Source organism: Clinocottus analis, unplaced genomic scaffold, assembly GCF_023055335.1.
Source record: "Clinocottus analis isolate CAN_PGR_092001 unplaced genomic scaffold, fCliAna1.0.p SCAF_8, whole genome shotgun sequence".
Classification (NCBI taxonomy): Eukaryota; Metazoa; Chordata; class Actinopteri; order Perciformes; family Cottidae; genus Clinocottus; species Clinocottus analis.
This window is the reverse complement of record NW_027176240.1, coordinates 1,409,575-1,425,042: the sequence shown is the minus strand read 5'-3', so window position 1 is coordinate 1,425,042 and position 15,468 is coordinate 1,409,575. Positions and strand designations below refer to the sequence as shown.

Here is a 15,468-nt window from a genome sequence, read left to right as displayed (position 1 = left end):
GAGATAGGCGGCGTGTGTCCCGCGTGTGTCCCGCGTGTATCCCGCGTTATCCCGCCGTTAGGGGACGCGCACATCACCCGGCCGTCGTGGTTTTGATGTGGCCGCCTCAACCAGCGAGGCGGATACACACACACGCACACACACACACACACACACACACACACACACACACACACACCACACACACACACACAATGAAAACAACCCCGTGCAGAGGCTCGGAGGTTGAAACAGAAAGCCGGGCTCGGGGCTCCGGTTCGGGCTCCCCGGGGCTCGCACTCACCTGGAGGCCGAGAGAAGCGCAGTGGAGTCCCGCTCGGACTGGAGGACGGACGCCGGACCGACCGCAGGGAGCTCGGAGCGACGGAAAACAACGCAGGAGCGGAGAGAGAGAGAGAGCCTCAAATCTACCAATCCTCCTCCTCCTCCTCCTCCTCTTCCTCCTCCCCCCGCCCCCCCGCGCTGCTCTGCCTCTGCACGGCCCGGACTGCAGCGCTCGGTGCGCTGGTTTACACACCGCGCTGCTCGGCGGGGCGGCAACTGTTCTCACTGACCCAGTAATATATAATAATGATAATATTATAATATATAACAATGATAATAAAGATGTAGTCTCTATGTTGTAGTTTAGTATATAAAATACATAGAAGAGTATAGTTTAGTAATATAAAATACTTTTTGTTGTAAAACACTCTGACACTAATCGTATGCAAATAAAGTGTGTGTGTGTGTATATATATATATATATATATATATATAAATATATATATATATATATATATATATATATATATATATATATATATATAATACTTTATTTGCATATATATATGTCTATATATATATACACATATATATGTGTATATATATACACATATATAGTGTATATATACACATATTATACACATATATATGTCTATATATACACATATATATGTCTATATATATATACTTTATTTGCATACTTATTTTATATATATATGTGTGTGTGTGTAGTATTATTAGTGGCGCTAGTATTTATGGCTACAACTAACTATTATCATCATTATTAATGCATCCATAAATCTCTTTGTGCGCGTTATCTATGAAATATCATTCAGAAAACCTTTAGTGAAAACACACCGAGTCAAGACATACAATCAAATATTGACAGATTCTCATCATAACTAAAGACCTCATCATTTTGCAGATATGCATTGGTGAAAACACTAATAATCAATGTTTTTCACGTAAAAATTAGGCAATTCCATTAAATTGGGCAAAAAAAGTCATTAATTCATATTTTGTTGATCAACTCATGAATTTGTTGCTTTGAATCTATTCATGAATATTATACAGTGCTACTTATTTTCCTTCTCACATTATATCCATTACACAAATTGCAAAACAAACAAACTGAATAAATAAATTGAATAAAGATAAAAGTGACATTGCATTTTTCAGGATTCGTTCTCCTGGATTGTCTCCGCCCGGCGGGGCTGCGGAGGTACCCGTATGAAGCGCTCCCAGCTCAGAGAGTCTGAGTGAGAGGCGGAGATTCATCCAGCAGAGAGGAGGAGGGAGAGAGAGAGTCTGCAGGGAGAGAAAGATGCCAAACACTCTGAAAAGTTAGGGATGAGTGAGACTGAACAGAATGAATACATGTAGAGAAAACATCATCATCTGCATGTTTCAGTTTGCCCAGACTCATTTCCCAGCATGCCCTCTGTGTGAGGACGCCATGTAACGCTCACCCTGCTTATTTATTTATGTATTTATATGTTTATTTTACAGGGACAACACACACTGATCAACAATACAACTGTAAGTGAGCCAGAGAGGCTAATTTTCATCTGCTGGGTAGTTTGTTTTACTATAGCAGCCTGAAAATACATTTAAAATAACACAAAATTGAAGATGTATCTATAAAACACTGGATGCACACACTACATAAACATCAAACACGACAAATACACATTCACACCGAACAGACAGGACACACAGTTGCACATCTGATGGGCAACAAGTCATTCCTGCGGCCATGTTTGAATGTTTTGTACGTTTCTTTTGTCCGTGTGTGTGACAGCAGATCATCCACCAGTTTGCTGATTTGATGGAAAATGCAGATTTGCTAAAAGAGCTTCATCTCAGTAAAAATGACACAGCAGAATCCAGCCTGTCTGTCACGTAGAGTGTGTTGTTGTCATCAGTGTATTTAATGAGATTCTCCCAACTCAAGATATTGTGTTTGTTGAGGATATTGCAGCGATGGTGACTTTTCATTTTTCATGCAGTGTCCAGTGTTCTTATCTCCACATTTCCTCCACCACATCCTCTCCGGGTCCGGCAGACAGCCGAGGCCCTGCGGCGCTCCGTCCGAGCACTCTCATCTTTATAAACCTCCCACGCGATGAATCATCCATCAGACATGAGCTGCAGTCGTCCTCTTTGCTCCCTCCTTGTTTTTGAGTTGCCTTAAAGTTTGTCTCCAGGAAAGAGGAAGGAGAAAGATGCAGGTCCTGTTTTTACCCGTTGAAAACTCTGGAAACCAAGTTTGTCTCTAGACCTTTTCCCCTGTGTTTGAGTCGTTGTAGGAACCTCAAATTAAGTCCAATTACTTGTGGTTATTGTTTGTATTTGTTCAGCAAAGTCTTGGAAAAAATGTATATCTGCAAAAAATCCAATTAAAAAAAATATTTTGATCATAACTATGAATATCCAGCATGATATGAGCCAGATTCCCCTAAAAAGCCTCCTGGAGCGTCAATAAGACACCTTTTTGGAAAGATTAGGACCTAAAGAAATCAGAATCTGTGACAAAAATCACAATAAAACAAAGTCTTGGTCTGTTAGGAAGGAGTTTCAGTCAAAAAACTGTGTCGCTCAGTGTAAAAATGGAAAAATATTATGTATTTTATGCCAAAAAGATTGTCTGAATGGGCATGCTGGGACTTAAAACGGGCGCGGGAAGATTTTCACGCACGGTTTCCAAAAGGTTAAATCAAGATTTAAATAAACGTTTATAAGTTTGTGCTAAATAAAAAAATATTTACACAAAAGTGATGAATTAAACTCACTTATCTCGTTACGATACCATAAGATGAGATATAGTGTCAGTCAGTTTGTAATCATGTTGTCATGTCATGATAACAATGACTTCACCCGCACACACACACACACACACACACACACACACACACACACACACAATGATAAGGATGCATTCTCAGTATGAAGGACATCCAAGTGTGCTGACAGTGTGTGTGTGAATTACTGCTGTGTGTGTGTGTGTGTGTGTGGCAGAATGTGATATGGCCTTGAAGGTCTCTCTGAGCTCATGATGTCACACACACACACACACAAACACACACAGTTTGCTCAGTGTGTGTGTGTGTGTGTGTGTGTGTGTGTGTGTGTGTGTGTGTGTGTGTGTGTGTGTGTGTGTGTGTGTGCTGCCGGGGGGATTGTCACTCAGATACCAGACACCATTGTAGAAATGTCCAGCAGGCCGCCGCCGCGGCAGCCATATTTTGTTTTAGACGCGGAGGATGGAGAAGAGAAGGTCAAAGGTCACGGAGGTAATTGCCCATCACGCAGCAGCTGTCCCTGTAAAATGTCACGTCCTCGACGTCAATAATCAGCGTCGGCCATCGCCGAGAGGTCAGAGGTCACGGCGTGCCGGGTCGCCGAGAGGCCCGAGTGTCCTGAGGGTCAGAGGTCGTCTCTGTCCGGCAGAGAGAGAGAGATCCAGGCCGCTCACCTCGCCGTGACATTCACAGCGGCTATTTATGGGAATGCTAACGATGCCGGTGACCCCGCCCCGAACATATGCAGGATACAGAGCGTTTGTTTAATGACATAGAGCAAACCATCATGATCTAACGTCCTGAGAGGAGAATAAAGTCGATCGTCCTCTGTGTGTGATGTCATCCGAGCTTCTCTGCGCTTTGCTGACAAAGCAAATAATGTCATAAATAGCGAGCGCAGATGAGCGCCACGCGAGCGCAAATCAAACAGTTGCACACGTAATTTACTTTGACGAGCACTTTTACATCCACAAGCAAAATCCCCTTTTGCTCGCGTAACTTTTGCTTGTGCAACTTTTGCTGGCGCGAGCGCACTTTAGCTCGCGGAGTGATGTAAAAGCTCTCGTCTGAGTAAATTACGCGCAAACTCTTTAAATTGCGCGCTTGCGTGGAGATTATTTGCGCTCGCTATTATTAATTTGCCTTCAAACACCCCGGCCGAGCTGCTTTTGGCGCACTGTTAGAGCTGCTAGCGCCGTTAGAGCTGCTAGCGCCGTTAGAGCTGCTAGCGCCGTTAGAGCTGCTAGCGCCGTTAGCCGCGAGCTGCCAGCCAGCTCAACCGCCGCCATGTTGAGAGCCGTTGAGAGGCAATCGAAAAACACTCCCGAGCTCGTGAAGAAGCAGCTTTAAAGTCGTCCGTAGTGTTCTTGTCAGCGCGGTCGTCTAAATAATAATCCAAGTAGATTATAAATCAAAGCTTTTCCTTTCGCCGCTTCAACTTCCCCAACTCTGAAGAGAAGAGACGTTGCTCTCGTTAAATGTCAGCAATCCTCTCACAGCCGAGTTGGACTCAACTTCAACATGTTGCCTGGCAACAGCTGGTTGTCAGCACCCACTCAGGTGTGTGTGTGTGTGTGTGTGTGTGTGTGTGTGTGTGTGTGTGTGTGTGTGTGTGTGTGTGTGTGTGTGTGTGTGTGTGTGTGTAACGGGATGAATAAGACTAACTGTGTGGGCAGTGAAAGTGCCCGGGAAAGAAAATAGATGGGTAGAGGAGAGAAAAGAGGAGAGGGAAGAGGAGTTAAGAGAGAAAGGAAAGGAAAGAGGGGAGTTAAGAAAGAAGAGAAGGAAAGGAGAGGTCAAGGAAGGAGGAGAGGACACATCAGAGGAAAGAAAAGAAAGGAAGATTGAAGAAACAATCTCTCTCTCTCTCTCTCTCTCTCTCTCTCTCTCTCTCTCTCTGTTTCTCTCTTTCACAAACACTTCCAGAGCATGACAGAGTGGCGTTTCCATGGTGACCACTATGGGATGCCAAACTGGTTGCTTGGTAAGACGGAGGCGGAGGAAGAGGAGGAGGAGGAGGAGTAGGAGGAGGAAGAGGTCGAGGCCGGTGGATTCTTTCCAGCTTTTTCTACAGTGATTGGAGTGTGCGGGTGGGCTCTCTCTCTCTCTCTCTCTCTCTCTCTCTCTCTCTCTCTCTCTCTCTCTCTCTCTCTCTCTCTCTCTCTCTCTCTCTCTCTCTCTCTCTCTCTCTCTCTCTCTCTCTCTCTCTCTCTCTCCTGTGCGAGTGAGGGGGCGTCGGCTTCATTATCGCCGCTCGGTGAATTATTTGCAGCAGATTTCTTTTTTGCATCGCACAGAAAGTGAGAGAAGGACTGTGGAGGATTCTGGGGGATTGTATTCGGGTGCGTTCACGGACAAAAAAGCAGGCTGGGAAAAGGCAGAACTGTGTCAGACGTCGGGCCTGTGACGAGCAGCGTGTGGTTGTAGCTAGAAAGTTTTAAAAAAAAATCACTTTTAAAAGATATTTTGATCATAACTATGAACATCCAGCATGATATGAGCCAGATTCCCCAAAAAAGCCTCCTGGAGCGTCAATAAGACACCTTTTTGGAAAGATTAGGACCTAAAGAATCAGAATCTGCAACAAAAATCACAATAAAACAAAGTCTTGGTCTGTTAGGAAGGAGTTTCAGTCAAAAAACTGTGTTGTTTAGTTCAAGAATAGGAAAATATGACGTATTTTATGCCAAAAGATTGTCTGAATGGGGCATGCTGGGTATTAAAATATGCGTTTTTGGGAGAACTAAAGTAAGAGAGTAGCTCTTGTAATTTTCTGCAGACGTACACACACATACACACACACACACACACACACACACACACACACACACACACACACACACACACACACACACACACACACGATAATGGATGGAGGGTTGCTGCATGTTATGTAAGTGAGTCATTACATTGAGATCTTATTCAAACACACACCAACAACTCACACCTCCTTGTCCCGATCGTGTGTGTGTGTGTGTGTGTGTGTGAGTAATGTCTCAGGGTGGTTGGCATGACGACAGAGCATCCATAAAGAGTGTATCCAGGGAGAGTTGGTCTCTCGGCACTGACACACACACACACACACACACACACACACACACACACACACACACACACACACACACACACGCACACACACACACACGCACACACAGACACACACACACACTGCTGCGTCAGGGTTTGTGTTGCTCCCCGTAGAGCTCAGGTTCCCTGGCTGTGATGTCATTGATCAGGTGATGTTTTGGCCTCATCGCGTCATGTGACCTGCGGTTGTGTAACAACGTGGCCGGGTTGTGTTTGTTGTCACCGCGCAGCGACAAACTACACACACAGCGGGAGATTTAATGGAAACCGGCAACCTGCTGCTCTCAAAGCTGATGGAGGACTCTGATCGGCTTTAAGGTGATTTCATCATCTCAACAGGAAGTGAACGTCTTTCAACACCAACGTTGTCTCTAAACCTCTTTTCTCTGGGTTTGAGTCATCGTAGGAACCCCAAATTAATTCCAATACTTGTGTTTATTGTGTGTATTTGTTCTGCAAAGTCTTGGGAAAAAAATGTATATCTGCAAAAAAAATCACTTTAAAAGATATTTTGATCATAACTATGAACATCCAGCATGATATGAGCCAGATTCCCCTAAAAAGCCTCCTGGAGCGTCAATAAGACACCTTTATGGAAAGATTAGGACCTAAAGAATCAGAATCTGCAACAAAAATCACAATAAAACAAAGTCTTGGTCTGTTAGGAAGGAGTTTCAGTCAAAAAACTGTGTCGTTTGGTTCAAAAATGGAAAAATATGACGTATTTTATGCCAAAAGATTGTCTGAATGGGGCATGCTGGGACTTAAAATTATAAATTTGTCTCAGTGGGCTTTTTGTCTTCTTTCATATTTGTCATAATTTAATGTAATACACACATACATATGCCATCAGAAGACAAACATCCCTTTAATCTTTTTTTATTTTTCTCATAAATACAATATTATCACAGATTTATTGGATCTTTCCAATGTTCTGAAACAGCGGTCGTCGTTCATAACAACTCTCATACGATCCAACCTCCAGCTCTGAGGGAAAGAAGCAGCTCAGTGTTTCTTCTGGAGGGAGAGGAAGAGGAGAAGAGGAGGAAGAGGAGGTCTCGGGTGGAGGGTGCGTTTGATTCGTTGATCAGAAGCGGGTCGTGAAGCCCGAGAGCTCCAGCTGGTCGACGGTTCTCTGCTCGCCGAACGAGGCTTTGGTGATCCGGCTGCTGGGACTTCCTTCTTTACTCAACCACAGCTTCCTGTGGAGGACACGGAGAGAGGAAGAGGAGGAAGAAGAGAAGAGGATGATGCACATCTGTTCAAACACGATGAGACAATTAGATTACAAACTTGTAACCAACGTCTTCTGCTTACTTTCATCCTCTATTTGTGTTTTTTCTGTCTTAACTTGTGATGTTTAAATGTCCGGTGTTCTGTATGTTCTGCACGTTCTCTCGCATTGTTAAAATATTAGTAAAAATATACATTTTTCCATAAAATAATAACTTAATTAAAATGAAAATCAGCCCTCAGCTGAGGTTCTCTCGACTCTGTGAGATGGAAAAAACACAACGACGACGTCGCCGTGGGACGAAAATGTTAGACGAACATAAAAAGATTGTATGAAAAAAAACGACCGCAAACCAGCCAATCAGGGGTCAAGCCAGTGTTTGGACAACCAAGGTGCATGCTGGGAAAATACAAACATTCCTACAGCTATAATTAACCCTGAGAATCGAGAGTTCTGCAGCAGAGAGAGACTCTGTTTTTAACCAGCGAGCCGCTGACGACGGTGATGCTCCTGATGTGTGTGTGCGTGTGTGTGTGTGTGTGTGTGTGTGTGTGTGTGTGTGCGTGTGTGTGTGTGTGGATTAAAGGAGATTTCAGGGGATCAGGGTCACGTCCACGTAGATGCGCTGAATCAAGCTCAGCCGGAGAGAGAGAGAGGGAGGGAAGGGTGAGAGAGAAAGGGAGAGAGAGAGAGAGAGAGAGAGAGAGAGAGAGAGAGAGAGAGAGAGAGAGAGAGAGAGAGAGAGAGAGAGAGATGAGCTGTCCTACTTCTTTTGGGGGCAAAAAAACTTCTCCATCCACAGTCGACCGATCTGCTCTGTGACCCACTACTCTACTGAACACACACACACACACACACACACACACACACACACACACACACTCACACACACACACACACACACACACACACACACACACAGCTCTTAGTGTTAAGTCTCAGGAGCTGGATGTTTGATGGTTTGTAATCTGCTGCCATTTTCCTCTAAAAACAACACACTGATCCCTTTGATACACACACACACACACACACACACACACACACACACACACACACACACACACACACACACACACACGGCTCTCTGGGAGTTTTCTTTTTCTCACAGGAAAGAGAGGAAACGCCCACTTGTTTACTGCCAACCTTCAACTCTCACTCGCTTCCTTCCCTTTTGTTACACTCCTTGTTTATCTCCTTCCTTCCTTGTCTCCTAACACCCTCTCTCTCTCCTACCACTCTCTCTTTTCCTTCCATCACTCCTGTCTCCACCCAGCGTTATTTTTCACTTCCTCCCTTCCTCCGCCCGGGGGAACAGCTGCTTCCTGTCTCCCAGGCCCGACAGGAAGTGAGGTCGTGGTGAAAGTGGAGTCGACAGGAAAAGATCCACGACAGAATGGAAGGAAATAGTAGTGAGTGTGTGTGTGTGTGTGTGTGTGTGTGTGTGTGTGTGTGTGTGTGTGTGTGTGTGTGTGTGTGTGTGTGTGATATCTTCAATGAAAGATTGTGTTCCTTCTATTACGACATCAAACTGTCATTTATGTTCATTAATTAGTTTAAAAAAATGAAATAACTGCTTCATATCCGAGTGTTTCTGCTTCAGAACAGATGTTCTTCTTCTTCTTCTTCTTCTTCTTCTTCTTCTTCTTCTTCTTCTTCTTCTTCTTCTTCTTCTTCTTCTTCTTCTTCTTCTTCTTCTTCTTCTTCTTCTTCTTCTTCTTCTTCTTCTTCTTCTTCTTCGTCCTCCAGCTGTTCGCTTCACTCCATTGGACAAAGGGAGTGTTGGTTTTGACCCCCTGTTGGTGCCAGGTGGACGGGGCTAACCCTTGAACATTGTCCAAATATAAGAAGAAACCCAAAAGAAGGAAAACGGATTCGATCCAGCATGAAAATATGAAGACAAAAAAGATGGAATTCAATAAAAAAAAATAAAAAAGTTCTTCCTCATGAACCGTACAGACATTTTGAACGATTGTAAATGTCTCTTGTTGTACGACAAGACTCAGAGGACCTGCACGCGCTGCAGCTCTCTGTGACGTCATCTGAACTGAAGCCTGTTGTGAAGGTGAGCAGCGCCCCCCAGTGGCCGCTTCTTCAGCCGCTTTTCAAACATAAAGAGGATGAAATCAGATATTTGAGTTGAATGAGACGCACCGTGTTGATTTCACGGCTCCAGACAAAGTTAACACACATTTCAAGAAAGTAAAACAACAAAAAAATAGATGAATGACAGAAATAATGAGAAGAAAAAACATCTGGTGCAGGTGTCATCCATAATGTCACAAATTCCAATATTCAAAGGGCTATAAAAACAGATCCTTACATTTGTAAAATAAAGTAACAATGCAGTCTTGTTCAAGCTGACCTCTGCTATGTCCATGTGTATGGCTATTAGATATACGATATATACGCTATATAAATTAACAAAACATGTATTAAAGGCCAGACAAAATAACATAAATTCTCTATATAAACCAAATAATTAAGCTAAATACAAAAGAAAATGCTAAAAAGCTGTTTTAGCAAAGTGTGTGCAACACATATGGATATTCAAAATATGTCTTATGCATTCATAGATCATGATCTATGATGTTCTGTCTTTTAGTTATTATAACGTCATGTTTATTGTTTATTGTGCTGTCATTGAAATTGTCCCGTTGGCGACATTAAAGTCTTTTAAAGTCAAAGTAGTTTCAATGTAAGTTTGACTTCTCTGCTGTTATATTTGAATATTTGTTAATACGTTATAAATAACCAGTCAGTCAAAGTGTTGCATCATCGTACTCACATGTTCTCCACCTGGTCCTCAGGACCCTGCATCTGGCCCTCCACCGTCCCGTGGTAGGTGTTCCTCACCCAGCCGACCAGGCCGAGCTGCAGGCCCTTCTTCTCTGTGTACTGCGAGCAGGAGGGTGAAGGGTTAACGCCGCTCAAACCTCACGACGTCGCTCCAGTCTGCATGGAGGTCTGAGACCAGTTCCTGAGTTACTGAGTTCAAACTGGTGGACGTTGGTTCTTCAGGCAAGAAAACGGAGAAGTGACGCAGACCGGCTGCAGCATGGAGACGCACAGACCGGCTGCAGCATGGAGACACACAGACCGGCTGCAGCATGGAGGCAGACAGACCGGCTGCAGCATGGAGACACACAGACCGGCTGCAGCATGGAGGCACACAGACCGGCTGCAGCATGGAGGCAGACAGACCGGCTGCAGCATGGAGACACACAGACCGGCTGCAGCATGGAGACGCACAGACCGGCTGCAGCATTAAAGCAGACTGGCTGCAGCATTAAAGCTTCATGGGCACTTCAGGCTGCAGGTTGTTAAGCGGGAAAAAGGGTGAAACAGAGCAAACAGAGAAACTCACCATTCTGAAACAGACTCCTGTCAAAAGAAGAGAAAGAGAGAAAGAGAGAGAGAGAGAGAGAGAGAGAGAGAGAGAGAGAGAGAGAGAGAGAGAGAGAGAGAGAGTCTTAAATATGTCAGATTAAAAGTAACAGTTTATAAAATGTATTTTAACTTTGTAACTTTCTCTGATACAGATTATAACGTTTCTCATTATAAGGAACCAACACAACCAGCTCACTAGATCATCAGGTAAACTATTAATAACAATAATATTATGACTATTATTAATCATAGTAACCATGAGGCCGCAGCAGCTCGGTGCTAAATTAAACCTCAGAGGATCCGCTTACGGCCTCGGCTCAGAGAGCGCAGGCAGAGGAGAGGAAGAGGAAGAGGAAGAGGAGGAGAGCTGAACATACGGACCCTGGACGTGACCGGAGATCTCAAAGTCCACCGACACCAGTTTGGTTCCTGCTGATTTACCTCCAGACATCTGGAGAAGAAAAGGTTTCCTTAAACAGAGGAGAGGACCAGCCTGGTAGAGAACTCTCTCTCTCTCTCTCTCTCTCTCTCTCTCTCTCTCTCTCTCTCTCTCTCTCTCTCTCTCTCTCTCTCTCTCTCTCTCTGCACCAACATGGTCTTCCTCCTCTTCCTCGCCACCAGTCTGTGCAGATGGTACCTGTAGTCCATTAAAACTACAAACAACATTAAACACGAGCTGGGTCTGACCCAGATGTTAGAAGCAAGGCAACAACACACTTCTATACTTTCTTCCCAACAATGTGTTGTTTCTGGCCGTGTACACACAACCCTGACACGACTATGATCACCTATTGAGGTTACAGGGCAACATGATCGTTGATTATGTGTCTTTGTGTTTGTGATGAATATAATGTGTACCGTGTCATAGCTCTGTTTTTTATGGAAGCTTATTTATGACACACACACCAAAAAATTAGGACCAAAAAAAATAAATAAATAAAAAGGGACCAAAAATAAATACAAAATAGGACAAAAAAAAAGTTTAAAAAAAAAAAGATTCATGACAAAAAAAAGAAATATGACTAATAAAAAAAATATTTGACAAAATTAAAAAAAAAATAGGACAAAAAAAATTAGGACAAAAAAAAGAAATAAATAAAAAAGGACCAAAAATAAATACAAAATAGGACCAAAAAAATAAAAATAATGATTCATGACAAAAAGAAAAAAGAAATATGACTATTAAAAAAAATATTTGACAAAATAAAAAAAAAAATAGGACAAAACCGAAACAGTCTTAAGCAGCTCTTTTGACATAGAAATGGATTGTGAGTACAATGAAGACTACTTTAAACGTGGCTTTACAACAGATGAACTATTTCAAATGATAACTAATTCACATGGGATTGAACTAAGCAAACGCACACTAGAAAAAAAGTCTACGAAAAAAAAGGCAACGAAAAAAATAAATAAAAAAGGCTACCAAAAAAAAAGTTGATAAATTATTTTTTTTGTGGTCCTAATTTTTTTTTGTGGCGGAAGTGGGCTTCCATAGGTTGAACAAAGCAAACGCACAAAAGAGAAAAAAAAAGTCAACAAAAAAATAAGTCAACAAAAAAAAAGGCTACCCAAAAAAAGAAGTTGCATAATTTTTTTTTGTGTCCTAATTTTTTTTTTTTTTTTTGGACATATTTTTTTTTCGGGGGCACAAATGGGCTTCCACAGTTTTTGGTCTTTTTGGCTGCTGAACATCTCGAACTGTGTCTGTCTGCTGCTTGCTGCCGAGCAGATGGTGTGATGAGACGTTTGACAGCAGCGAGAAAGTGAAAGTGAAGCACGAGAGTGAATGAAGCAGTGAGACGGACAGACGCACAACGACAGACACACAACGAGCCCAAACTTAAGCTCTGTGCAGCCGAGAGCAGCCGCAGATTCAGCTCATCGTTCGCTGCCAGAGACACACCTTGAACTCAAGCTGGGATATATAATCTGACGATGAAGGTTTCAGCGTCGTAGAAGGTGTGAGTCTCAGATTCAGGCTGCTGGACCATCAGAGGTCAAAGGTCATGAGATGTCCAACAGTTAAATAACCCACAGATCTCAATAATGAAGTTAATGAGTGAAACGTTTTCATAACTGTAAATAAGAAATATGTTCAATACTAGAAGTGTCCACTAGATGTCAGTGAGTCTCTTCATCTCTAACACACTGTGTGAGTACGTGTGTGTGTGTGTGTGTGTGTGTGTGTGTGTGTGTGTGTGTGTGTGTGTGTGCGCAGACCATCTAGGAAAATACTCAGTGACCAGACCATCACGTCCCTCTTTAAGCCCTTTAATACCACAGAACACACTTTAATCTCCACACACACACACACACACACACACACACACACACACACACACACACACACACACACACACACACACACACACAACTGAGCACCTTCAACAATTAGGGCAAACACACACATGCTCTAACACCCCTCTACCCACCAACACACACACACACACACACACACACACACACACACACACACACACACACACACACACACACACACACACACACACACACAGTAATGTACGAGTGGTCTAATCTGCGTGAGTGTCAAAACACCGGCATCTAAAGGGACTGTAAATCCGACGCGCTGCCCCGACACCGTGGACACCTGCAAAGTTCTGCATGTGCGTTATTGTGGAGGTTGTGTGATCACTTTGTGCGTCCAGTTCAGTAAACATCTGATCAGTTTTGACAACGAGAGACATTGTGTACTTCATAACAATATAATCTAATGCCAGATGTCTGATGCTACACAATGGGGACCAGTTTGGTTTGTTACACACAGTCCAGTTTATGGGCTTCTTACTGTGCGACAAGCTAATTACTCCAAAGTATATTAGAAATTATATATATATATATATATATATATATATATATATATATATATATATATATATATATATATATATATATATACATACAATGTAACAATGTATACTTAAATTAATTGTAACAATGCACAGTGCAGTGATTGTGTAATACTGTTCTCATATTTTCCCTTATTTTATTCATTTTCTTATACTATTTAGCGTTTTCAGCAACGTTAATGTGTATTCTTAATTCAAATTCTTTCTTTTTTTTAACTTAAGTGTGTGTAAGGATGACCGAGCAAAATAAGTGTTTCATTGTACGGAGTAACTAGCTAGCTCCCTGCTGTAGCCAGCTAGCACTGCTGCTAGCGCACCCTGCTAGCAGCAGTGAAGGTAGCGGGAGCAGCTCCAGCTCGACACCCGACAGCGGGGATGCGGGCGGTAGCAGCTACTAGCAGGGAGCTAGCAGCAGCGCTACCTTGCTACAACGAGGAGCTAGCAGCAGCGCTAGCTTGCTACAGCGGAGGACACTCTTCAAAGGTAGGAGCGGCTTGGAACTCGACTTTTAGGGTAACTTGGATTTGCAGCGTCACTTCCTGCCTTTGTTTGTTAGCGGGGAGCTATCAGCGGCGCTAGCATGCTACAGCGAAGGACACCCACCAAACGAGCTGAGTCATGTTTTAATGAAGCGGAGTCATGGTTTATTCTGACTCCGTTGAAGCGGCTTTAACTTTGACTTCTGCATAATCTGTAGACACACACACACACACACACACACACACACACACACACATTAATGTATCATTCAGGCTAAAGAGTTAGCGCAGCACATGGCGTCTTTTCAACAGAAACTGTTAGCAACATATCGTTTTTGTCAAATATTTGCCTTTGATTAGAAAGTGAGGTTGTGTGTAGTACTACCAGGAACCTGCACCGAATGTATATTTATACTGCGTGTAGTAAATAGTCGGTGTACAGTACACACAGCAGCTCAGTTAGAGACTAAAAAATAACAGACAGACTTCAGTTAACGGCTCGTCAGTCTGAATCCTGAAGGACGCCGATTTCAAACAAGAGCCAGGAGGTCAGAACGTACCGGAACATGAAGTACATGCAGCACGCCTCAACACACACACACACACACACACACACACACACACACACACACACAGACGCACAAAACCTGCATCCCCGCATGCAACCTTGTACATCATCAGCATGGAGAGAATCAAAGGAACAGCTGCAACATGAAACATATACAGACAGGAAGTAATGCGACTCAAATAGATGTATAGGTGCACACACACACACACACACACACGAACATACACACACACATGAGTGTTGTCCGTCTCATATATGGAGTATTATAATTTAAATATTCAGGTTAATTATGAAAGAAGGACTTTGGATATTGACATGATTCATATAAAATCCTGAAATGTCTTAAATGCTACTTTCTGGAGTCCCAGAAAAGAAGGTTGTTGTAATATTTTTGTTTACTTTACTACATTTAGACCAATGTAAATAAAAATAAATCAATATGTTTCACCTCTGGAGTGACGTAACACCGAGATTAATAATTCAATAAAGCTTTCCTTTTGTTTTTTTAAGGTTGAAACGTCCTTACTTCCTTCTGTATTTTTGTTTTTCCATTTAGCATTTTGTATTTTAGCTGCTTGAGTGTTATGTAAATGAGGGGGCGTGGCCTAAATGCACAGAAATGAAGCTGGCTAAAACAAAGTTGGCCACTTATTAAACCAAACAGTAATTCAATGGCAGAGAAAACTCACTGCAGGTAAGTGTGAGGTCTCTCTCTCTCTCTCTCTCTCTCTCTCTCTCTCTCTCTCTCTCTCTCTCTCTCTCTCTCTCTCTCTCTCTGCCA

The 15,468-nt window shown here is 42.9% G+C and overlaps 2 protein-coding genes across 4 annotated transcripts in view; both read right to left on the bottom strand.

The window, feature by feature from the left end:
* Nucleotides 1-427, bottom strand: part of sptbn1 (spectrin, beta, non-erythrocytic 1) — a 101,853-nt gene extending 101,426 nt beyond the window's left edge. Inside the window, exon 1 of the mRNA XM_068567333.1 lies at nucleotides 284-427. The gene's annotated coding sequence lies outside the window, so the exon portion shown is untranslated. The remainder of the gene's footprint in view (nucleotides 1-283) is intronic.
* Nucleotides 428-7,032: 6,605 nt separating this feature from the next.
* On the bottom strand, nucleotides 7,033-11,304 carry LOC137779927 (acylphosphatase-2-like). 3 transcript variants are annotated; one of them, XM_068568177.1, is made up of 4 exons: nucleotides 11,155-11,304; nucleotides 10,751-10,767; nucleotides 10,172-10,281; nucleotides 7,033-7,354 (listed from the first exon to the last, which is right to left on the bottom strand). In XM_068568177.1, the coding sequence occupies exons 1-4, from the start codon at nucleotides 11,222-11,224 to the stop codon at nucleotides 7,240-7,242; spliced, it is 312 nt and encodes a 103-aa protein (XP_068424278.1). In that variant the 5' UTR covers nucleotides 11,225-11,304; the 3' UTR covers nucleotides 7,033-7,239. The 3 variants fall into 3 exon arrangements, with proteins under 3 accessions (XP_068424278.1, XP_068424279.1, XP_068424280.1); XM_068568178.1 differs by having other exon boundaries at nucleotides 11,215-11,271; XM_068568179.1 differs by having other exon boundaries at nucleotides 11,151-11,230.
* Nucleotides 11,305-15,468: the final 4,164 nt, after the last annotated feature.

Bases quoted from the DNA above. Each gene is read 5' to 3' on its own strand.
- LOC137779927 (XM_068568177.1), bottom strand. From the start codon at position 11,224: ATGTCTGGAGGTAAATCAGCAGGAACCAAACTGGTGTCGGTGGACTTT. The intron at 7,355-10,171 runs GTGAGTACGATG...TGTCCTCCACAG, and splicing joins GAGGACCAGGTGGAGAACAT to GAAGCTGTGGTTGAGTAAAG.